General features: G+C 42.3%; 1 protein-coding gene across 10 annotated transcripts in view; it reads left to right on the top strand.

Annotated features, from left to right (window-relative positions):
• Positions 1-613: 613 nt before the first annotated feature.
• The window catches only part of LOC146984829 (glutamate receptor-interacting protein 2-like), a 33425-nt gene continuing 8749 nt past the window's right edge, over positions 614-25289 (top strand). For 2 of the 10 annotated variants that reach the window (XR_015036177.1, XM_085782289.1), the window contains exons 1-19: positions 614-1084; positions 6809-6889; positions 7631-7766; positions 10049-10194; positions 10944-11027; positions 11141-11216; positions 11918-12063; positions 14158-14305; positions 14404-14573; positions 17910-18038; positions 18299-18460; positions 19771-19957; positions 21534-21679; positions 21786-21866; positions 22260-22323; positions 22725-22870; positions 23515-23659; positions 24023-24162; positions 25057-25239. Coding sequence is in view for 7 of the 10 variants with exons in the window: in XM_085782289.1 (XP_085638415.1) it covers positions 907-1084; positions 6809-6889; positions 7631-7766; positions 10049-10194; positions 10944-11027; positions 11141-11216; positions 11918-12063; positions 14158-14305; positions 14404-14573; positions 17910-18038; positions 18299-18460; positions 19771-19957; positions 21534-21679; positions 21786-21866; positions 22260-22323; positions 22725-22870; positions 23515-23659; positions 24023-24162; positions 25057-25239 (2548 nt within the window). In the remaining 3 variants the exon portion in view is untranslated. Of the gene's footprint in view, positions 1085-3342; positions 3974-6808; positions 6890-7627; positions 7767-10048; positions 10195-10943; positions 11028-11140; positions 11217-11917; positions 12064-14157; positions 14306-14403; positions 14574-17909; positions 18039-18298; positions 18461-19770; positions 19958-21533; positions 21680-21785; positions 21867-22259; positions 22324-22724; positions 22871-23514; positions 23660-24022; positions 24169-25056; positions 25240-25289 lie in introns of those variants that run through there. The other 8 variants (XM_085782287.1, XR_015036175.1, XR_015036176.1 and 5 more) reach the window with 8 other exon arrangements.

A 25289-nucleotide genomic window follows, 5' to 3' on the forward strand; every position in this document is an offset into this window, starting at 1 on the left:
ATATTTACACTCATTCTGTTAATTTGTAGGGATGCAAAACATCCTGAAATATATGCAGATGTGTTAGTTAGCAACAAAACTATAATTGTCTTGATGTAGCCTAGTGATCCTGAATACAGAAAGTGGCTCAACTTACCCCACTCTCCCCTATGTAAAGTCCCTGTTCCGCCTGTTTTGGTATTAGATATTTGTCAGAATCATCACATTTTTCTCCGTGTCTCATTTCCACTTTCATAGAGCAGCCAAGAATGGATTCATACTGGAGGCCCTTGGCAACTGTGAAGATGCCAGCTCACGGTCTCCTTGCAGGTTTCAGACTTATGGCAAGGAGTCGGTTTGGCACTGCGTGTCAGCATGCTCCAACAAATCTTTGCCCCAACATGCTCATCTAATTGCCTAATCAATAAATGAAATAGGGTATTGAAAGTGATTCCTCTGAAATGGCCAGGCCAGAATATACATTGTTTTGGGATGTTCAGCGCCGGCTTCCTGCAGAGAAAGTTTCCATTGCATTCTGGCAGGCAAGCTGTGCCCCACAGCCCTGAGCCCTCTGCCATCTGTTCCTGCAAAACTGACATTGCCAAAGACGCTAAAACATAACATTTATTTAGCCAGTCAGCTTGTGGCTGTTTGGATGAGGAAGTGAATTACCAAAGGTGGTTGGGGTGGAAAAAAGAAGCACAGCGTTGGATCTGATTCTTTCCTCCTTTTTTAAAAAACATGCACCTGTTTCTGGAGGGGGTTTGGAAGACTCACCTGAGAGGACTGGACGTTCTCCAGAGAGGGAGGAGAGCATGAGAACAGCAGGACCAGCAGAGACTGCAACGTCTGAGAGATGGTGAGAGTGTGAAGGGAGAGGAGAGGAGAGAATCCATCTTTTTTTCTTTGTTACAGGTCAGACAGAAAATGAACATGTCGGCGAGGGTCGTGTTTGGAAAGGGGCGCCTCACTCCCAAGCAGCTCTCCTTCGCCTTCCCTCAGACAGATTCCCTGAGGAAAGGCAGCCGCTCCTCCGGAGGAAAGAGGAAGATGTTCTCTTTTTCTCTCCGATGTCGACTGGGCATCATCAGAGGGAGAACCAAAGGTAAAAACCTACTGGACATGTCATACTTTGACAAATGGAAATTCATTTAGTTCAGGCCTCTAATGTATGTAGTATATAAAGAAAGACATGTATGTAAATAATAATATTTTATTATGAGTCAATTTATGCACTTTTGGAAAACAGTTTACTTCAAATGTTCACAAAGCTTTATTGTAGTTACAAGCATACATATAAGTCCTTATTAATGCATTTGCTGCAAGTTGACCCCCACAAGTGGAAGCTGCTGTAAACCGCCCATAAATGGCAAAATAGTAAAATAGTGAAAACACAGTTCAGTGATATGAAATGTCTTTATAATAGAAGTTTGTAATTGTTGAAAAATACTGTAAATATACCATCTGTATAGAAATTCAATGTTTATACTGCTTATGAAGGTTAATAGGCTATAAGTATTTACAAGGAGAGATTTGATGCCTATGCAAAATTACAAGTTCATTACAAGTTTGACTTTAAATGAATCCCCATAGAGAACAAGTCACCTAATTAAATTAAAATCATCATCTGAAGCCATTTTAAAGAGAGTAAAAATGCGTGTGTGTGTGTGTGTGTGTGTGTGTGTGTGTGTGTGTGAGCAGCAGGTTTCTAACACACTAACTGAACCTTTGCTTGGACTTTGAATGTGCTTGGAGGTGAACACTAAAGCATGAGTGTGTCTGACACATCCCTATCCACAGGCTCTTGTTTTTGTCACACACTGATCTGTGCTGGCAAACAAGAGACTTAGTAATTTTTTTCATTTTCAGATTTTCACTTGCAACTGAAGCCAATCACCATAAGATGGCAGTGTGGTCAGTTTGATCGATGAGGAGGTTGTATTTCAGAACACCCACTCTATATAGAATGAAAAACAACATGTTTTCAAGAGGATTATTGCAGGTGAATAACTAACAAACCACAAAATACTAGAAGCCCACACAGCAAGCTTTCCAAACTCTGCCACTTTTTTTGTTTCCCTCCTCTTTCCTAACCTGATCTTTCCGTTATCCCCTCCCTCTGCATCAATAGTGTTGATTTCTAGTCTGGAGGATGTGCTGAAGAGTCAATTTTTATTATAACCCAACGTTTGCCACCCTGTTCCCAGTGGTTTTTATCAGTCCAGCACACAGCTCTGTCTCCTGATTCTTTTTTTTTTTCTGCTGGAAATTAATTAGTCTCGCTCTGAAAGACTACGCTTTCTCACATTGTAAATGGGGTATTAAGGACAAAATTCTCAGAGGAAATTATCTACACCAAAGTGTATTGTGTCCAGTGGTACAGCTGACTAATTAGGCTTCATGCAACAACGGGTTGAAACGTGGAAATATTTGTTTGTAATCACCTTACACACCTGTAAAATTGGCTGTGGTAGAATAGAGTATACTCTATTATGAGTTTTGTGTGTTTTTAGTGTACTGTTTGGGTTTTGCTGTTTTTTGGCCTTGTTTGCTTAAGAGAGAGAAAGCAAACAAGGCCAAAAAATGTCATCAATGAGACTTTGGGAGTATATTATACTCTCAATGTCTCACTGACAACTATGTGTTTGCACCTAGACATAGTACAAATGCTCAAGACATGGTCTGTGGCTGTGAATGAGGGTGGGGGAAGGCATTTTGTTGTCAGTGGTATTGGTTGCAGCGAGGGTCAGGAAGTGGCAGGCGTCGAGGCTTGTGTGCTTGACAAATGGTCAGACAGGTGTGGTGACGGGTCAGCCAGCAGACACGTTTGTCCCCCTGCGCATGCATTTCATTTCCAGACAACTGCCCAGAGTCTAAGTGTCGCTTTTTCTTCTTGTATAGTTGTTTTCATCATTCAGTTGTTTTCACATGTTCACAATACACTCCCACAAAACGGCACAACATTTTGAATGAACTGCAGCTGTTAGACATCTTCTTCTCTAACAGGCAGCTCACAAGAATTTTCATTTGCTATGTGCTTGTGAGTGATTGTGTGTGCGTGTGTGTGTGACAGTATGTATGTCTATGTGAGAAAAACGTGACACTGTGCAAGGCTCAGTCTGACAATGAATGTGCAGGTGGTGTTAATTGTGCCGAGAGTTGAATGTGTGGGAAGTGTGCAGTTTTGTCATGTCTAATCTCACTGTCTATGTGTGTGTGGGTGGGTGGGTGGGCTTGAGGATGTTTGACTCGGTGGGAAATGGATAAAGTGTGTGTGCGTGCATGTGTGTGCGTGCGTATGCGCTGGGGGAGGGAGTGAGGGAGTGATCGTGTGTGCCTGCCTCACTGAACCCCTCTGGCAGAGGGAGAGGGAGAGAGGGAGAGAGAGCAAACACACTCACTCTAGCTCTGTCTGAGAGAGAGAAATGTTATGTGTGAGCTCATGTGAGTGTATGAACAAGGGATGATAAATCCTCTGGAAAAAGGACGAGCGATTAGTAAGAGTAGCTGAAAAACAGAACCACAGCAAGATGACAAGAAAAGGACGTGAACCATCTCCCTCCCTGCTTTGGATTTAATAGAAAGACAGAGTTTAGCAGATGCATGCTTTTTTGTAAGAAATCGAGGAGAATAATTTAACACTGGCATCTTTTTGTCACCAAGTTTAAATAGAGAGGGGGAACTAGAGATCATCTGAGGATCAGAATTTGCCCTCTGGAGCTCCAGACTTGACTGGGGGGTTTAATAACAGGGACAGGGGTTAAGCAAATGTTGGACTGGACAGAGAGGGAATGGCAAAACGAGGATGGTGTTTGTGTTTTATCTGAGCGGCTGAGACTCTGAGTCTCTCGGGTCGCCTGCTTTTCCCTCAGGTGGAACCTCAGTTGTCTGCCCACTACTAAAGATCAGCAGGGTTACTTCCTGAGGGGTGGCTGCGCTGACTAAACTACAGCCATGCTGTGTGGTCTGAGGAGAGACGCCAAGAACAGCGTTGGTAAGAGCACCACACTTTGATCGTGACGGGGGTCTGCTGCTTGTGTGTAGAGGATTTTAGGGGAGGAGGGGGTGAGTGATCCCCTGGACTATCTGTTAACCTGTAAAGAGCTGCTTATGTCCTAAATGTAGATTAATCCAAGGAGCAGCCACAAGTTTTAAAGCATTCAATCTACAGCAAAATTGTTGATTCATTCTTGTTAATTATTTTTGTTAAGAATACGTTTGCATAAAATGCATTACACTGTGGAGTTGTTGCAGTGCACGCATTAGGGCTGTGGTAGATTGCAAGAGATTTAAATGTCATCGGACTCGACCACCAGCTCTTCATACCATCCTGCCATGTGTATTTGGGGCAGATATAGCAACATAAACTGGGTCTGGCAGGGCTCAGTTTATAAATAAAGTTTTACTCCTTAAAATAGCATTATGATTTCATTGTCATTGTCAGTGCTGCCCCCATATTTAACCTACATCCTGATTGGATATGGCGTACAGTGCCCTGAATTACACCAGGAGTTAATTAACTCACCACATATTTATGTGCAGATTTTATTTTAATCAGTGTGGCGCTCTGAGCTCCTTTAGACTCTTCGTCTTCTCTGGCAGATATAATATCCACGAGCCACTAACTGACCTGCTCTACAAAGACAACTGATATGAGATGGTGTGTGTGTTTTTTATTTTATTTTAACAGTAGTTGGTTTATAGTTGAGGCTTCATCCTGGTCCAGTTTCTGGCCGTTGGGGTCAGCGGTGGTTGTTGTAAGCTTCAGGAGGACGGCTGAGGGATGGTTTGATGGTACAGTAGCATTCAGTCACGTGCAGTGCGCTGAGTCTGTGTAACCCAGAGCTAATGTTGCCTTTTGACTGCGATGACAGCTGCTGGACTGTCAGGGCCCCTCAGGAGCCTGTGTGGTTCCAAGACTCTTGCCTTAGCCTTATGTGTTTGTGATGTGTCACTCACTTTGTGTGTGTTTGTGCCTCACAGCAACAAGGCAGGATATCTGTGCAGGGATGTGTGTGAAATACCATATTATGCATATCCCCTGTATGTATGTACTATACATCACTAATGTATGCAAGTCCAGGAGAGATATTTCTGTAGTTCAGCTCTGACTCATCCAGCTGTTTGCTCAAGAAGGTTGATTTTTTTTTCCTTCTTGGACTCATCCAGGGCTTGCCCAAAGGTTTTAGGTCAGAGTAGGTTTGACAAAGGATCCATGCCTCTCAGCTGTCTGAAGGCTTCATCCTCAGCTGGGCACATGTGGAGACTTGATGTGGACAGAGAGAAGGCAGTAGGTCGGATGCCCTCCCAGCTCTTGCCTCCCCCAGTTCCGTCTGTACGAATCAGCACGGCTAAAAGAGAAAGACATGTCAGTGTAACTGAAATGTCACCAAATGATGACAACCTCCTATATATCACTCAGGCCTATAAGAATAGATCAATATTATTAGCCTCCCTATCAGAAATCCCTATACACACCCAGAGTTGGGTTACTTTGACACTGAATAAAACTTAAAAATGTGCTGATTGTCGGCAGCTTATAAGGAGCATCTTTTCCACTAAATCTTTCAACAGATATGAACATTCATTCTGATGTATATTGGGTTTGATTATATTCATGGAAAGAAAGTAACGCTGAATCTTTTGGGTATGAGAATCATGTTGAAATTTGACTGAGTTTGTCTCCTGGAAAGGAGAACGATTTTTGAAGCAAACTGCGGTAATTGGGCGCTAAGGGTTTTGAAGTACCTCAGTTGCCTCTAGGAGCCACAGCCACTGCCGCTGCCTCTGAGCGCCGCCTGTGTTGAACAGACCAAATCAATGAGCCAAGCTACAAGTTTGAAAACCTCTGCTTTATAGGGTACTTAGGGGTTTTCTGACAAAAGGGTGTTAGAAAAAGGAGATTTTGATCAGTGTCTGTAACCTGCGGCATTAACCTCGGTCACTGGAGACTTAAGTTTGTGATGACTTACGTTTGATGGCCGTTGTGTTTGACACTAACATGCCCCCCTCCACTCTTTGAAAGGGGGACTTGGCACAGCTCTTCTTTAAGTTTATAATATGATGTTCAATCACTGTGCTGGACAGCTGAAAAGGTAATCCACAGTGGACGGGATTAGAGAAGTGCCAAGTCAGTTTCCTCATCACTGTGACTGCTGACGTGCTCGTGTGGCTGCATTCAGGTTCAGATGGCCGGGCAGTGGCTCTGCTAATCTGAGCCCAGTCCAGTGCTGCTGTGTCAGAAATGGGTCCCACTGTGGGTGAGAAATAAATAAATAAATAAAGAACACATTCACACTGCAGTGCAGATTGAACGTTTCCCAGCTTTCTGTAGCAGCTGCTGTAAATGACATGAAAATGATGATTCTCTCTCTTCGTGCCGAACAGTCCATTAACCGCATGCTGTTCCTTCAGGAAAATTCCCATGCTTTAGCGGTCGCATACATCAAGCTCGTCGTCGCAAATGTAGTCTTGTGTTAAATGAATGGTTTTCAAGGGTCTGTGCCGCAGAGAGGAGCTATTTTAAACTCTTGACCCTTTTGTACGATTGTCGTGGAAACAAAGTGCAATGACCTTCCAGGTTCCTGAGTCCAGGCTGATCACTTAGTTTAAGCCAGTGCCTGATGGGTGGATGTGACTGTTGGCTTGGTGATGTCCCCTCACTACCCCCCTGCCCCCAGAGCCCCTGCGTTACCCAGGGTGCAGTTCAAGGCATGAAAGTGTGGGCAGCTGTCATGATGTGCAATAGATGGCCATGTTCATTTATCCTTCTGCTGCAGACTCTCCCTACTTATAACTAGTGTTTCATGTCTCTCTGCTGTCTCCTCAGATGAAGGACCATACTCAAAGGGGAGCAAGGACTCCGGGGGAACTGACCAATCACATTCGTCCAGGAGGCGAAGCCTTTCAGGTACAATACAGTCAAAGCTGACTTTACATCATTGAGATTTCTGTCTGATTCATGCGACTGCATCTACTTCACCTGCGTCCTCAAAAACAAAGAGTCACACTGTAGGTTTTTGTGTGCACGTATGGAGTCGTATGTCTGCTGTGTTTTGCTTGATGTTGCATTGTTTTGAATGCTTAGATAAGGCAAAAATAACGCTTGTGTGGCACACCTGTCATTGGTACTAAACCACACTCGGTAGACTTCACATGGAGTGATTTAACAGCGCAGCACAAGAGCACAAGACAGAATGAGTCCTCTGACGACACTATGTAACTATATATCCATCAGAGGTTATGTCAAACTCATTTTCATTCACTTCCGAACATATTTGGATTTCAATTAATGAACTGCTGCAATTTTCAATTTTTAATTAGTGTTGTATTTAATAATGCATCACTTTCCTTTCTGTGGCAAGTATTTAGAATTGGTTTTTAATAAAACACCACGCTGAGACTCATCTCCTTCCTGTGCTCCTTCTGAAGCCGTCACAGAGATTCACTCAGTCTGAGGGAGTTGAGGGAACAAGGAAAAGACAGGACAGTGAGAAAATAAAGTATGTGGTTGCGTGTCAGAGAGCATTTCAGTGAGAGATTCAGAAAAAGGAATACGGAGAGGGGTCTTTTGTTGCCTCTCAGACAGGGTGATTCTGTCAAGCAGTCGCTAATGCTGCGGATCTGTGCCGTTCTCTGTGTCTGTCAGCAGAAGAGTACCGAGGAGTCACCACGGTGGACCTGATGAAAAGAGAAGGCAGCAGCCTTGGCCTCACCATCTCCGGAGGGTCTGACAAGGACGGCAAGCCCAGAGTGTCAAACCTACGGCCAGGTGGGCTAGCTGCCAGGTGAGATCTCTGCTCTGTGATGCGGTTAAATCTTGGCAACCTCACCGGGTTGTCCGTACACATTATTCTGCCCCCACAAAACGTGCACGTGTTGCAAAGTTGCACCAGCTCACCTTCACCGCAGGACTGTAGGCGTTGTGTTATATCAGCTTGATGCCGCCCAAACAGGGCTTGTTATAAAGTAAAATCCCCAAGGAACCACAGAGGATTTGCCCATAAATTGTATTTTAAGTTGCATTAATATATTGGTGGTTACTCATCGCTCAATTGGTAATTATTCAATAACACTTGTTTTTATAAATTCAAAGATGGCTTAATTACAGTTTAATTGAACAGATTTCCCTCAAAGTCAGCGACATTGAAACTCATTTTCCTCAACACCAATCTCGCGAAGAAATTCAGCATAAGACTCACATTTCATGATGATTAAGCAGCGTGTGACAGAAGACACACACACACACACACACACACAGTTTTGTAAGAATGACACAGCCCCTCTGAAAATGTCTTGGCCCAATATGCCATCGCTTGTCAACTCCAAGGAGGTTTAAAGACAGACACTGTGCTAATTCTTCCAAGCAGCTTGTCTTCCCACAGCTGACTTCATGCTTGTGTGGAAGTGGTAGCTAATTTACTGGGTGGAGAGACAGGAGCGATGAGCAGAGACACTGTGTGATGAGACTGGACCAGATGACAGGCCAGTGAGCGCTGCTGGTTAAGACGCGCGTGTGTATGTGTGTGTGTGTGTGTGTGTGTGTGTGTTTGTGTCTGTCTGTCTTTCTCTCTGTCTGTCTGTCTGTCTGTCTGCTGTCACTGCTGATTGGCAGTAGCCCAAAGGTGAGAGAGGCGATCAGGGCAGAACATCCATTTATTTAATTAGCTCTCCAATGAGCAGCGTGTTGACTCAGAATGTCATATGTGAGACACCATGTACAGTCATCTCTGTCAGTGTGTGAGGAGGAGAGGCTTTCAGCCAGCCCTCTCCATCATACTCCACCACACACACTGACTCCCCTACACAGCTGCCTCTGTATATTAGTCTGCAGAGGGAACTATAATTAAAGTACCACAATGTTTCAACACAAATGATTACACCAATCACGACTACCTCTGTAAATATCCATTGCATAGTTCCATTACTGCATCAGTTTATATTTCTGCCTCTTTAACATCGCAGGATTATGCAGCATGAGCAGCTGTAACATTTATTCAGATTAGATGTTTGCATTTCATTGTATCATCATGATCATGATGATGCAGTTTCAAGGTTTCAAGGTTTTCAAGGTTTGTTTTTATTTTACAAATCATTAAAAAAATACAAAATACAAATTCAATTCACAATATACAGTAGACATGATCTTGTAAAAAGGGTAACCCCAGAAGCTTCTGTAGCTTATGAACGGGGGCCCAGAGACATCAAACAACAATGTAGTATATTATGACAATAACAATTCCTATTTCTAACGTACAATCTAACCTAACCCTAACCATCTAAGGCAATTCCATCAGTACAAAGAGTTTATGGTTCAACACAATAGTGACACAATATCAACACATCAGGCACAGGTACATGAAACAAAAAACAGCAAGCTTGTGTTGGGCCTTGTGACAAACATGTGGCTTAGAAGGAGTTTAAATTAGTTATTTTTTTAGTTTTGATAATGCAGCGTAGCAAACATTGGCTACGTACATTGGCCAACTTACAAATAACACGGGGAAGCGGGAGGGGAAAGTTGTTATATGTGAAACCGAAGCATTGAGGTATCAGCCGATGGTTGCTCTACAGCAGAGCACCTGTACAGCCAAAGGCATCACAACGACTAGCTTCATTAAAATCATCATCAGGTGTTCAACCTGACAACGTTTTGTTTACCATCCCAACCTCCCCCCTCCTGAAGTGGAGATTTGTGTTGTTGATTTAAGTAAAATCCATATTCATGTAGGTGTTATCAGGTGGATTAGCGCTAAAATGGGTTACAGCAACAGCAGAGCCCTTTCTGCTAAACTGAACTATATGCATTTGCTATGAATGGTCAATTTCTTAACACATTGAACAGCTAAAAGTTGTTGATCATTATCAGTGGTTTCATCATTGTGAGCCACATCTGTCAGTTTACAGATGTTTGTAGTTGTAAGATGTTGAAACCTGCCTCCACAGTAAGAAATGACCACAAGCTCCAGGTGATGATGGACTCTTGAGCTGATAGTTTTCATTACACTTCGTTAGTGTACAAATCCTAAAAAAAAATTGAGTCTGTGAATCTGTCCATCACTTTCCACAGGAGCGACCAGCTGAATGTAGGAGACTACATCAAGTCAGTGAATGGCATCAACCTGTCAAAGCTTCGCCATGACGAGATTATCAGCCTGCTGAAGAACATCGGGGAGCGGGTTGTGCTGGAGGTGGAGTATGAGCTGCCTCCATTCGGTAGGTGATAAATATTCTGCCTGAAAGTCTCTGCAGACAGAGAAAGCTGCATGGAGGAAAATTTCAGACATTTAGATAATTTTTTCTGCCACGGACACAAATGCTACGCGTTTCCAAATGCACACAGATAAGAAATCAACACGATTATTGTCTGAGGCTCCAGACTGAAGACACACTGAGGCTTCAAATCTGCACATGTTCTGTTATTCAGCTGTTTTAATTTCCTCCCATACCAAAAAGTCAAAAAGATAGTTTAATTATTGAGCATATTTAAAAACTTGAAAAAGTTGACTAAAGTGCACAGATGTGCTTTGGAAGATCAGTAAGTAAATTAACAAAAGTGTGAGAATCAATGATTTTGGATTTAAGAAAAACAAATAGTGAAAACAAAATGCAAGTTGTCATGGCTTTCTGATGAGTGTTGTATTATGACATAAGAATTACTCCTGTCATTAGCAGGTCAAAAGACAGTATCTAGATTTATAAATGTTTCAATTTGGCTGACGAATTACATTTATGTCTTTGTTAGGCACTCCTGCTTTACATTGACCAAATAATTTCTGCTTCGTTAAAACCACAGATAGAGTTAACATTGATTAAATACAGATCATTAATTTCTCTACTGAGTTTAATAATATATTCTCACATTGTTTATTTCATATACAAGACACTGACAACGTTTTCTGTTCCTATTTTATAAAAATCATCCTATTAACAATAATAATTTACCATTTTCTCCCTACTCTCAGTCCAGACCCCCTCAGGGGTCCTCATGAAAACCATAGAGGTGTGTTTACACAAGGAGGGAAACAGCTTTGGTTTTGTCATGAGAGGTAAGTGTACGTGGTTTTTTTATATGATGATTTTTTTTTATAAAGCTTTCTGTAATAAAAATCAGTTGGCTCTTGCTTTTTACACTGATTTTTCTCTGTGATGTGGGTTTTAGGTGGCTTCCACGAAGACTGGCGCAGGTCTCGTCCTCTGGTGGTTACCTGCGTCAGACCCGGGGGCCCTGCCGACAGGTGAGGTCATGGGTAGATGAGTTAATGTTTTCATATAAAGAGCACGTTCCAAAAGTCTGAGACCTCTTTCCCATTTAAGTCAATGGCTTGTATACATTTTATGATTTCTTCATGCATGAACGAGCATATTCAGATTATTGTATGCGTGCATGCATGCGTGTGTATTTGGATGGCTAGACTAATGGGTATGTGTTTTACTAATTGCCTTATCTTAGACTGCAATGACAATATTTGCCTGCTACCCATTTGGAGTTGTATTTTCCAGATTAATGCATCCGTAGGATTTAAAAGCAGCAATATTTTTAATGTGCACATTATTATGTCCTTTGCATCCGTCTGTGTTCAGGGCCGTGCATGAAACTGTGGCGTCGATACATATAGAGTATGTTATCTTCAAAGCAGAAAGGGCACTGCTCATCCTGAGGCTAATGCAGCACTGCACTTTTCCACATGAAAACTGTGAGCACCAAAACACTGGAGCAAACATAATTCACCATCAAAGAGTTTTACGGCCGTTTATCTCGTTTATCCTTCATCTCACCTGGGAGGGAACACTCATGTGGAACTGTTTAATGATTTACTGTGACTGGTGCTTAAACGCTTGTATGAGCATCTTGTGCTGGTCGCCCATGTTTTTTTTCTTTCTTTCTTTCTTTCTTTCTCTCTCTCTCTCCTCTCTTTCCTTTTCTGTGTGTCTCCAGGGAAGGCACTTTAAAGGCAGGAGACCGAGTTTTGAGCATAGACGGGATGCCTTTAAACAGAGAGAAGCACGCTGACGCTTTGACCATGCTGATGCAGAGCGGCCAGGAAGCTCTGTTCCTGATTGAGTATGACGTCTCTGTCATGGGTGAGCACACACACACAGGGGATATGTGGAGGCATGGTAGGGCAGTGTTGCTCTGAGGGTAAATAATGTGGCCGTTTGGCTGGATACGAGTGAGTGTCGGTGCTAGAGACGCCACCAGGGGAGTCACTCGGGCCCAAGAGCACACTTCAACAGGAAAAGGGTAGATGATACGCAGTGTTTTATCCTAACGTGTTGGTCTCTCCTCCCCTCAATCAAAGCAGGTTTCATCTCAGCTTATTAAATATTTTTTCTATGCCAGAGTCATTGTAGTATGTACTTGACTTTATTCTTCAGGCAAAATATGTCAGTAGGGACACATTTCAGGAATAGTTGTCATTTATTTTTAACATGACCCCAAGAATGCACTGTCATGTTTTATAAAACACTGATTGAAATACAGTATAAGCAAAAGAGGCTGAGATCTGTAGCTCCTATGATGAGTCCTTGATCCTACATTTCCCATGATGCAGTTTGTTAACATATTTTCTATTTTCCAATTTAAAACACAGGCTTTCTGCTATACAGTATACAGTATATGCATAGTTTCCCATGTCCATCAGGGTCACTTTCTCAAGCTCAAAACTTTTCTAAAACTACAAAAGACAATAGGATGCTCTTCACAGCCTAGATTTCTAACTAGAGACCTTTACTTAATCCAAAACAAAACTGTGGAAAATCTCCCCAAACCCTTTTTTGTGGAAAGGATCTGATCCAAGAGAATCAATCAGACCTGACCCAAATACACCAGAGGACAATTAGACACAGTCCAAAATATAGTCAACCCTCACAGATCCTGAGAGACAAGAAACTAACACTCACGCTGGCAATGAATGAATCAATCAATTAACAAGCAGACATGCTGGGAAGCCGAACCTATTTTAATAATAATAATGTCCTAATAATAAATGTGAAGTCATATGCCTTAAAATAATATGCTTCAAAGACAAATTTATTGGTATAAATGAAAGTCTACATTTTCACCTCCTGTACCAACAATAAACAGGATAATCAACAAAATGCAATGTTCTTAACCTTTTTATATCTGTAATCAAACAACACAGAGCCAGTCTGACAGACATAGTACACAAGAAATCAATCACAATATCCTCAACCTTTGGTCAAGTAGTAAATATGCCATTAAAAAGGAAGGTGCCCATGACTGACTGACATGACTAAAATGCTGATTATTAGCTCCATTTGGCCATAGTGACTTATTCTCAGGATGGCACGCTTTGCATTGGTCTGTGCGAAGTAGGGCAGGTCACGAAGGACAGTTGACACACATTATCTCTCCGTATGTGGGAAATTAGGAGTCAGACCTCCTGCCTTCAGCCTGAACGAGTCAGAGTTTTCACAGTTATAAGATAAATGTATTTTAGAACCGCAATCTAGGAACATTATATATAAATAGCAACAACGGGGAAATATTTTAGCATGATGCGACTTTCAGCCACATATGCCTCTGCTGCTGTGCCGTCCTCACTGCAGCAGGTCGACTCTGTCTTCCCACTGTGTCCACATCCTCCCGTGACCGTCCTCTTGTCCTTCTCTGAAGTCGAATATGTGCCGGGTAAATGTGACACGTGCAGTATTATAAAAACAATATGTCTGAGAATTCAGTTTTAATTTTGTTTTAAAAGAACATCATTGTTGTAAATGAGAAAACTGCATTTCCATACTATCAACTTACAACAATTAAAAGAGCAATACTATTATTCTGATTGTCTTGCAGCTCTTTGTAGTTGATTTTCGCCTCTTTGAATGTGACAGTTTACACAATAAGCACATTGATGAGTGATACAAAGCATTAGAAAAGCAGTGTAATCCATTTTGGTCACCAAGATAGAGTCATTAAATCACTCAGTTTAGGAACAAGAAATGCAGAGAATCCGTTACTTTCACTTTACTTTGCCACAGCAACAGAGAAAACCCATAACAATGTAACAATGTGATCACAGTCTGCTCATCCGTGACTGCTTAGGAGTTTTTCCATTGTTGATTAAGAGTGAAGCGATTGTAAAGATTATATTGTTGTCCTGGCTATAGATGCATCCTGTAATCTTGTTGCCCTCTGTGCGTTTTTATCTGTTTCAGAGGCAGTGCAGCAAGCCTCGGGCCCTCTGCTGGTGGAAATAGTGAAGGGTCACTCTTCCAGCCTGGGGATCAGCCTCACCACAACAATATACAGAAGCAAACAAGTCATTATTATTGACAAGATAAAACCAGCTAGTGTGGTAGAAAGGTGAAAACAATCTCTTTTATTTTCCTGCCCCTCAGACAGTTTTCTAACTAAAGCTTTCCTAACGCTGTCTGACTGTGTATTCCTCTCTCTCTCTTCAGGTGCGGCGCTCTGCATGCAGGCGACATCCTTCTGTCCATAGACGGGACCAGCTCAGAGCACTGCTCCCTGATGGAGGCCACGCAGCTACTAGCCAGCACCTCAGATATCGTCAAACTGGAGATTCTTCCAGCCAGTCAGAGCAGACTTCCTGTCAGGCCACAGGACACAGGTACGTCCTGCAGGTGACACAAAAACACAAACAAGGAAATGAAGCATATGCGACATATTGAATAACAGTATGTGTGCAAAACAATGAAGTCAAAACAGGCTGAATTCTGAAACACCTCACAGAAAAGCTTAAACAAATAAGAAGAAATATATAGTTTTTTTTTTTCTTCTGTCCCTTTTCTGTTGATCATCATCACCCTTCAGATGTATCTTCTTTGGAGGGGCTCAACCCCCAGGTTAGATATCACTGGTTTAAATTACCAAGGTGTACATGAGGTAGTTAAAACTAGCTTTATCTTGAGCAGCAACCTGTTTCCAGATTGCATCTGTATTGAAAATGAATGTCACACATAACCAGGGAGCAGTTCACCGCAGAACAAGCTCATTTTCATAATACCGCTCTTATACTTTAAGGACTTAAAGTATTTATCTTTACATTGTACTGGTATTTTAACTTAAATAAGGGCCCTGTGTACTTCTTCCCCACTGTAATATTTAAATATTTGTATATATAAGCCCACTGTATAGATGGACTGTCAGGTTTTTCCACATAAATATGCACGCTGGAGTGCAAATATTTAAATGTGCAGGACATTGCAAAGGATATACAGGGGGAGGATGTGAAATATGTGACTAATAGTTTTAACACTACATCATGTAGTAGTTCTGTGTGTAGAGGATATACAGTGGAGAGACTTTCTGTTCTTACCATATGTATTGTGACTGTTCTGCTCTTAGCTACTTTACCTCGAGCTGTAAAGAGCCTTGCTGCCTTGGAGCTGCCCTCCTCCATGTGCTGTGAATCAGCCTCTGTGTGCGTACGCGTTTGTGACGCGTGTGTATGTGTGTGCGCGCGCTGCCAGCCGAAATCCCTCTGCCTTCGCACTAGGCCTCTTATGCATACCAACAAGCTACACACAAATAGATACGGATACACACACACACACACACACAAATGCACACACACTTTCTCTGTCAGAGATCATGTTTGTGCCATGTTCTGCAGACTTATTTCTGGGTCAGCAGCTGCAGGGACTACATAACATGTTAGCACGGGAAGAATCATACAACATGACAAAGCCGGAGTTCAGTATTTTCTGGGATCACTGAATCCTTTCCTCTGTGATTGTTTTCTTCTTTGCTCATTTATGTGGCTGGTTCAGTGTGCAAGCTGCCCTTTTATCCGCTAAACTTCCATCTGTGTTTTACCCACATTTACTGAACTATTTTCATCAGTTTTTAATAGTGTAATCTAATGATTATATTCATTATATTCATTAATGTGTTTATTTTGCATTAATCTGCCGATTGTCTTCCAACAACTGATTATTTGAGTAGGAAGAATTTGTATCTGGTAACATTACTCAGGTCTCAGAGTAACATCTCCACAATGCTTATTTTGTCCAACAGTGTATATCTCAAAATTCAAAAAAATAAAAAAATAAAAAAATAATATATATATATAGAATAGAAAAAGAAAAAAGACGTAACAAATCCTCACATTTGAGAGGGCGACATCATAAAGTGTATAAGCTTTTATATAAACAAGACTAGGTCAAAACCTAGTATGTGGCTGGACTGCATCATATTTGCATTCTGCCTGGTGTCAGCGGGTTTTAGCTCTTTATCATTTCGGTCTCTCCCCCTCTCTGTGTTCACAAATACAGTATTTTATTGCAGCTGAATTCACAATAAAGCTGTTCTCATTTACATGTTTTTCTCTTTCTGTTGTCAGATGAAATGGAACAAGGATGAAATAGCAGTCCATTAAGACAACATGTTAATTGTTAATTGTGGATTTGCTGTGACTGTGGTGGCTACATTTACCAGTAAAAGGATCACTCAGATAGAAAGTTAGAAGCTCATCTGCATTGTTTACACCCCCCAAAAAAATCATCTATTAAGCTTTTCATGTTTTATTTGTAAGGGGTTTGAGTGTCTAAAATTTGTGCTTCAGTATTTGATTAGCTACATCCCACCACCACAGAAAACACACAAATGAAGACTCTCCAAACCGCTGTGACTCACTTTTACTGTTAAATTGCTTCAATTCAAAGAACAGCACAGGCATCACTTCTCTATCAAAAACTTACTGGCATGTATCTTCTAAACCCCAATTCAATAATGATTCTGTTCTTGAAAAAGTTGTGACGTTATGATAAGATATTTCCCCTGCTTCTTTTCCCTCCAGGATAAGGCACAATTATAAGATGCAATTTGTCTAATCTCCTCTGGGGATTTAATAAGACTGATATGGCCACTAAGAGATTAGGAGTTAATGTTTCCTTCCACCAGCATAGATTGAAAACACCATTTCTTGGAGAGCTTCCCCTAGGTGGGCTTAACGTAAGCCGGCGTAGAGCTTTGCAGGTTTGATTGAGTCCAAAAGAAACTGGTTCTCCGCAAAAGGTTGGAGGTTCTCCTGCATGTATTCTGATTATGTGCAGTTGGATTTAACCAGGTCCCCTGAACGCCCCATGGACTACTGTAGTCATCCATGTTTCCCGCAAATCCTCCATCCATGTGAGCCAGTTGTCAAATATCAGACCCCTGCAAATGAAGCAGCAAGGATTACTGTCACATGTAACATTCAGTGACAAATTTAGCCGCATGAATCTGTAAAGGGAAGTTAATTATGGAGGTGTGTGTCATACATTAGGTCAGCTGTTTCTCTTTGCATGCTCCATGAATACTGTTGGACTGAATGCACTTTGTTACACAGGCTTTCAAAAGAGGGATTAAAAGCCTTTTTAGGATGAACAAAAACTGCTCTCCTTTTGCTTCAAAGCAAGAAAAAGTCAACAAATGTCCTCCAATCAGATTCAAGAGACAGACATACCACATCATCAGCGAGCAAACATTCAGCTGTGCCCAATCAGCCACATGCCTAAAAACAGCCCGTTTGTTTCCTCATCATGCCTTGTGGCCAACTTACTCAGACTGGTTTTGCACCTTTAGGCCATTTTGAAAATGAAATGATAAAAATGATCTCAAATTTGCACTCGGCTCTTTGGAAGCTTGCGAGTAAAAGTAAGATTTTTTTTTTTTTTAGACCCTGAATCACTTCCCATTCATCTCCTTGTGTCTAACTGAGTCTCAGATGCTCATCAAAATACATTAAACCACAGGATTTAATCTAGTGTACCATGACGAAAACATTAAATATCAATTACTATGCTCTGACTTATCCTCCAGGCGCCGTGTGGTGTGGCACAGATTTAGATATGGAACTGAAAAGCATGATTTCATGGGTAGAATTTAGAAAAGTGACAACAACGGATCTAGAGAAATGGATCCGTTTGACTTAATGGATGTGTTTGCCTCCTTGCCGATGCAGTAAAAGTGCAGAAGAGCAACCATCATCACTGGGACCAAAGCAGCAACTACTGCCATCCCCCACATGCCAGCCACAGCAAGACATGGAGCAGCCCAAGCCACCCACACAACCAGCAGGACCACTGCAAATGTAAGTTATCACTAGTGACAGCACCGCTGCTGGCAAGACACCAGAGCAGGAGCCTTTTCTTCTGCACGTTTCTTAAGTCTTTTTCCAAGAGGTTTACCCCGGCACTGTTCCTTTCCTTTGTTGCATGTTCCCATAAGTGTGTGTTGTTGCTGCTGCTGCTGCTGCTGCTGCTGCTGCTGCTGCTGGGGATGGGTGTCACTGTGATGATGTTCTTACTGTACCAGCCTTTTGATAACACGTAGTGCTATGTCCACCTTCAGCTCTGGTGAGTGGTGGCTTCTCCCCTTCATCCACAGCCACCTCAGGCTTCAGCAGCCAGGGCAGCAACACGCTGCCTTGCCCCATCCCTCCCATCGCGCCCACCAGCCCCCGCAGCTCCACGGGCAAGAGGAGGACCAGGAAGAAGGATCACAAAAGCTCACGTATGACCAACTGCTTACCTTCCCCTTTTGTTTCCATCCAGCTCAAGAATATTCCTCATCAGTGTGTGGTGGTGTAGTGGACATAGTTTTGGTTTTCATTGCCTTGAGTTGTGACATATTTACACTGTTGCTAGTTTAGTAGGTACACCTCAGCAAAACTATGTGATACCGAAAGGTCAATGTTCTTCTCCACATGGTTTATATCACTGACTGAGGACAGGCTGACTAACAGGAGTACATCTCTGTATTTAACACAGCACTGTTTACATAATGTTGAATCAGTCCGTCCCCTTTAACAGAAACTGAATAGTACAACCTTCATGGAAAGGGAGGATTTACTGCAGGAGCATGGAGCTACGCTGCATTGGTTTAAGCAAAGTGATGTAAAGATTTCTGCCCCCAGGCGATAGAGGCTCGCAAGCATACAGACTAATGGGCAAACAAAAAAAATGAATGTTCTATTTTATTTAGTGCTTTCGGTATTTGGTTACATGACCAGTCACCAGTTTAAACTAAAATTACTACTTTATGTGCTAATAAGCAAATGTTAGCAGATTTACACCCTAAACAAAGACGGTGACCACGGCATACAGGCTTAACATCAGCAATGTTCACATGGTGATGTTAAGCCTGTAAAGCCTCACTGAGCTACGAGTGTGTTGGTCAGATATTTTGGTGCTTATTTCTGTCTTTTACTTGCTGCAATTTAAAGGAGCATAACTGTGTTATTTTAGCCCATTTAGATCAAATAGCTTGCACTTTACATCACAGCTAACCACCTTGCAATCCATCCTGCTGTGTTCCAGGCCGTTTAAAACTTATTTTCTCCAGAAGACCTTTTTTTAAAAGGAGTTAAATGTAATTTGAAGTGTTCTTAGCAAGCAAGCACCACAAATGAATTCCTGTTCACAACGAAGAAGAAAATCTCAACCCAAAGGCAAAATTGTAGGGCTGGATTCTTAATAGAGGTTAAGTAAGAAAATGTTTTGCAGTAATTTGGGTGAGCTGACCCTTTAAAATGCTGCTGCTGCTGCTGCAGAGCCGTTTTTTGAACACCTTTCCCTCCTGTTTCGCCCCCCTCGCTGTGTGAACAGATTTGACTGATCGCTGACGTCAACATGACTGATGTAAACTCTGATAAGTGACTCATTCCCTCTCCATTCCCATGTCGTCCCTGTGGCTGCATGTCTCTTCCCCTTTACTCTCCTGCATTTTTTGTCCCCCATAATCCCCCTCTTGCTCCATTTATCTGCCACTTCTCCAGTAATATCTCTCTTTGATGTCCCCCCCCTCCCCCTCTCCCCTCACAGTATCGCTGGCGTCCAGTTCCGTCGGCCCAGGGGGTCAGATTTTTCATGTGGAAACAAGCGAGGTCGTCCTGAGGGGGGACCCGCTCACAGGTTTTGGGATCCAGCTGCAGGGGGGTGTCTTTGCCACAGAAACCCTTTCCGCTCCCCCAGTCATCCGCTTTATCGAGCCCGACAGCCCGGCTGAGAGGTAACGGGCTGAGACACCTAACGAGTAAACAAATGTCACAGAGAGAGAGTCACCTTGAACTAGAGGGCCTTAGCGCTAATCATTCAGCCTGGCAATGAAACACCACATGTGGAAAAAAAAAGGCTAATTTTAGCCCGGTGTCTCAATGAGTATGTCATCTGAGGGCAGGGGAGCTGCTTTTGTGTCCTGCAGCAGTGCTTCCCAAACAGGGGGTCTACTCTGGACCCACAGACTCAGTCACAAATGAAATTGGAGGGGTCACTAGATGGGTAAAAGCTGGAAAAACATGCTGATACACAATATTTCTATATATATTTCCAATTTTTTGGCTCAAGGGAGACCTCTGTGGGTCTGTCAATCGCTCGGTTGAAATGCATCAACAACTACTGTGTATATATACTTGCCATGAAAGTGTATACGTACAATTCCCTAGAGAATAAAGCCTATACTGACTGGCTTTCTTTATCATACACTGTTCTTCATCCAGCCAGTACCACCTTCTTTTTTTCTTTTTTTTTTAATGGTTAACCCCTCTTCCCCAATATCCATGTGTAGTATTGATTCAGAGCTACATGTTTGCAGTCCAATTAACACACAGTTCTGATCAGACCACCGCGCAGTATCTGTCCTTGTCTCGAAAGATTAATGATAGTGTCTGTGCCGACAGCGCCGGCCCTTCTCCCCTGGGTCTTGTAACACGATTTAGTCCAGGAGCAGTTAGACAGGAGTGACTCAAGTACAGCATCCAACTGTGATGTTGGTGTCTCAGCCTCCACACAAGGTTAATGAGCGGTGGCCCTTAATGAATTAACATCAGTTGACAGTGCTTCAGAGTGTGCCCTCGCAATTAGACGTCTGAATAAATGTGATGGGCTTTTTTTTTTTCTCCTATACTGTATGTGCCTTTCCTCGCTGAGAAGGTTTTCAGGTTCAAATAAGTCAGTTCTGTGTTTATGTTAAGCCCAGAGGCTATGCAATTATATTTTGTTTTTCAAAGATCTTGCAGATGCTGGCACACTGAAACCATTACTCCATTAAATAAGTTAATTAACTGATATTTTATTATTTTCTGACTATTTTTGTGGGCATTTCATGAAGGAAAAACACACTTGCAAATACGGAGGGTTGAAGTGCTCTAGATTTTTATACTTTTCTTAATAAACTATCCTTGGGGTGTCAATTGAACAAACAGGGAAAAATGGTTCAAGTTGCACCTTTTTTCTATTTATATAGTATATTTTAAAAATTACTTAAAAGATTTTAAAAGATGTATTTGTAACTCTAATTGACTCATAAGTGTGTGTGTGTGTGTGTGTGTGTGGTAACTGTTTATGAAGGTATAGGCTAATTAACTTAAGATATCTTATACGTATATTAATAATAACTGAATATTATAATCTTGATTATGTGAGGTTTAAGGCAGAACTTCTAATTAAAATGCAATAATTGTACCTGACAGCTGAGTGTATGTTTTGAACTCATGCCTCCAAATGTTCTGAATAAATGAATATCATGGATAAAGATGAATAAATGAATAAGCTAGAAACTAACTTTCTAATTTGAAAACATCACCTAGGTGTGGGCTGCTGCAGGTTGGAGACAGGCTGCTGTCAATCAACGGGATTCCCACTGAAGACGGCACTTTGGAAGAAGCTCATCAGCTGCTCAGAGACTCCGCTCTGTCCAATAAGGTCACAGTAGAGATCGAGTTTGATGTTGCAGGTAACATGAAGCGCATTTTAATGCACTTTTTAAGCAATTTCTTGTCCTGAACTCATGTTTTTATTTGTGCTTTCTGCTCACATCTTTTCTTTTAAATGTCACCTAGAGTCAGTGGTTCCCAGCAGTGGCACCTTCCATGTTAAACTGCCCAAGAGGAGAGGAGTGGAGCTGGGCATCACAATCAGTGGTGAGTTTGTTGGCAAGCGTACATGCAGCAGGGGGCAGTGTTGTTCAATGTAGTCCCACAGACCTGCTAACGGTAACTCTCTCCTTTGAATCAATGTTCTCTGATCCATAAAACCCAGGCTTGCAAAAGCATGAGGGCACATACCTCATTACCTCTGAATAATGCTGGCCTGTATCGACATTCATCATTACCCTTTCTGCTCTAACTAGCTGAGGGGAAAAAATGCAAACGGGAGGCCAACTGGGACAAGTGCAACAAAAAGAAAAGGAGGATGACTAATTTAAAAATATTTAGTCAGTTACCATGGTTTCATCCTTGTGTCATGTCTCCTGAAATAAACGTTTCCTTTTCCCAAATTTCCCCCCCCTTTTTTTTATTTTTTTATTTTACCAGCAAGCAAAAAACCCGGCAAGCCCCTCATCATCTCTGACATCAGAAAAGGAAGCATAGCACACAGGTATGTCCTCTCATCATCACACTAATAATGTTCCTGCTCTCACAGCACTAAGGCTTATACGTCGTCTTGTAAATACACGGACGACCTGTGGCAGGGACAGCATTTGAACACTTAACAACTCCAGGCTTGTGTGGGATTATTCGTGGAGCAAAATAAAATTGTTTTGTGAATCCACTGTGTAATACAAGCCTAATTGGATTGAGCTATCAAAACTGGATCAGTAGGGCAGAGCAGCTGCATTTCAGGAGGGCTCAGTGTCGATTATGTTGAGGGCGAGGTTGCGGTCACCCCCAAGGATCCCACTGAGACACTGGGCTAATAGGATTCTGATAGTGAGTCAGGGGCAACGACTCTCTGGTCCCAGTTAATGGCTGCGATCCTCTTCCTCTTGTGCCCGGTAGAACAGGCACTCTGGAGCCCGGGGACAGGCTGCTGGCCATCGACAGCGTGCGTCTAGAGAACTGCACCATGGAGGACGCCATGCACGTCCTGCAGCAGGCCGAGGACATGGTCAAACTGCGAATCCAGAAGGACGAGGACAACATCGGTACATTTATCACTTTAAAGGGGGATAGTTCACCCAAAATTCAAATTTCACTCATTATCTACTCCCCCTCATTATGTGGACTAATAAGGGCTGGGAGAAGTTTCAGAGTCCTCCGTGGCTTCTCTGAGTTACAGGGGGTCTCGGCGTAGCAGTGCATGTCCATATGACGGTTGCAAATGGATACCAACTGTCTTCGTAACAAAAAGACACACCAAAAAACATCCAAATACCTCCATGCTGCTCGTCTGTAATGTCCGTCTTGTATTGAAGCCCCGAAATGCGAAATTGTTCCGAAAAAAATTAAATAAGTCTATATTTCAAGCTTGTTTTGTGACGGAGCTATTTCACATTTCGGGGCTTCAATACGAGACGGACATTACATACGAGCAGCATGGAGGTATTTGGATGTTTTTTGGTGTGTCTTTTTGTTAACGAAGACAGTTGGTATCCATTTGCAACCGTTATATGGACATGCACTGCTACGCCGAGACCCCCTGTAACTCAGAGAAGCCACGGAGGACTCTGAAACTTCTCCCAGCCCTTAGTCCACATGAGGGGGAGGAGATAATGAGTGAAATTTGAAACGTCACCAAGCACCATATTATTCATTGCTGTGCTGCTGTGTTTCCATCCATGTGCCGTAGACGAGTTGGAGATGTCAGGCTCCATCATCTACACAGTTGAGCTGAAGAGATATAACGGACCCCTGGGCATCACCATCTCTGGCACCGAGGAGCCCTTTGACCCCATCGTAATTTCTGGCCTCACCAAGAAAGGCCTGGCAGAGAGGTGAGGGAGGTGAAGGGGAGAGGTGAGAGGGTGAAGAGGGGGAAGAGTGGGGGGAAGGGGCTGAGGAATGAAAGGCCGGAGGGGTCGAGGTAGTTATCTGAGAAGCTGGTGACACTTGACATAGTAAGTGTCACTTAGGCTGAGGCCAGGGAAATCTATCGTGGTCAACTCTTCGAGACATTTCGTTTTTTTTAAATAAACAAGCCGATAAACAATGGCTGTCTCATCTTTTTCCTGCAACAAAAAGCCTCTTTGTCTGTCTCAGTCAGCACGCTGGCAGCATGACAGGTTTCCTGACCCGCCTGTCGGTACTGTCTGGTATACTCTGGTATCTCTGTCTCCTCTGCTCTCCTCACTCTGCAGGACTGGGGCCATCCATATAGGGGACAGAGTCCTGGCCATCAATGGTGTCAGTTTGAAAGGAAAACCGCTGAGCGAGGCCATCCACCTCCTGCAGATGGCCGGGGAGTCCGTCACTCTTAAGATCAAGAAACAAGCCGACCGTATGGGTTTGGGTTATACTTAATTATTTTTAATTTCTCCTAAAAGTTTGCCAAGAAATCAAGATGCACTGTAGCACTGAGTTAAAATAGAAAATACACAAGGGGAATAACTGAAATGAACGTCAATTTAAAAAAAAACACATGATAGTTGACTAGATAAATTACATCATGACACATTGATAAGCATTTTCCTACCATCCGTACACTGAAAAAACTCAAAATCTTACCAAGAATATTTGTCTTATTTCTAGTCAAAATGTCTCATATCTAGTCCAAACTAATCAAATTATACTTAAAATAAGACTCATCACATAAAAAGCAGCTTGTTTTTAGACACTTTTTTTGTCTTTCTTATTACAAGCACAAAAAACTTGCTTTCACTGGCAGATTTTCTACTTATTTCAAATTAAAAATTTGTTTGAAACAAGTGAAAATGATCTAAAAACAAGTGAATTTTTAGGTGATGAGTCTAATTTTAAGTGAAAAGAGTTTACTTTTGACCAGAAATGAGACATTTTGACAAGAAATAAGACAAATATTCTTGGAAAGATTTTGAGTTTTTGCAGTGTAGTTGTTTTTTTTTATTTAATAATCTGGTGGAAAGAATAGTCCAACTGAATCAGTGCACCGTTACATTCGCATCCCGACACTTTTACTTAGAAAGGAGGAGGAAAAGAGAGGACTGGATGAGAAAGAGCCAACAATTAGAGACAAATGCTAATCAGAAAAAGAAAAAAACAAATTTAGAAGAAAAGTTTTATTGTTTTTGTGAAAACTGTGCATTTTATGTGTAGGCAGAGAGAACGTGTGGTGTTTCACAGTTTTAGAAATGTCAGAAAATGCATTTATTCCTACTTCAACACTCACTTACAGTAAGTCTGTGTTTGCTCCCAGAGTCTGATGGCCGACATCACGCAGAGAGAGAAGCTGCGTTTCTAAGTGATACAGAAGATGAACTGACGGGCTCCCAGAAGACCAGTAAACACTCAGAGGTCTATTCTGCCACCGTTCCCAGTATAGACTCTGCCATGAGCTCCTGGGATAGCTCAGGGTTCGATGCAGGCTACAGTAGCCAAGGTGAGGCCCGTTGGATATTCGCTGCCTAAAAATGACCCATTTCCTGTCTC

Source organism: Trachurus japonicus, chromosome 7 (assembly GCF_045865225.1).
Source record: "Trachurus japonicus isolate A0001 chromosome 7, Traja_1.0".
Lineage (NCBI taxonomy): Eukaryota > Metazoa > Chordata > Actinopteri > Carangiformes > Carangidae > Trachurus > Trachurus japonicus.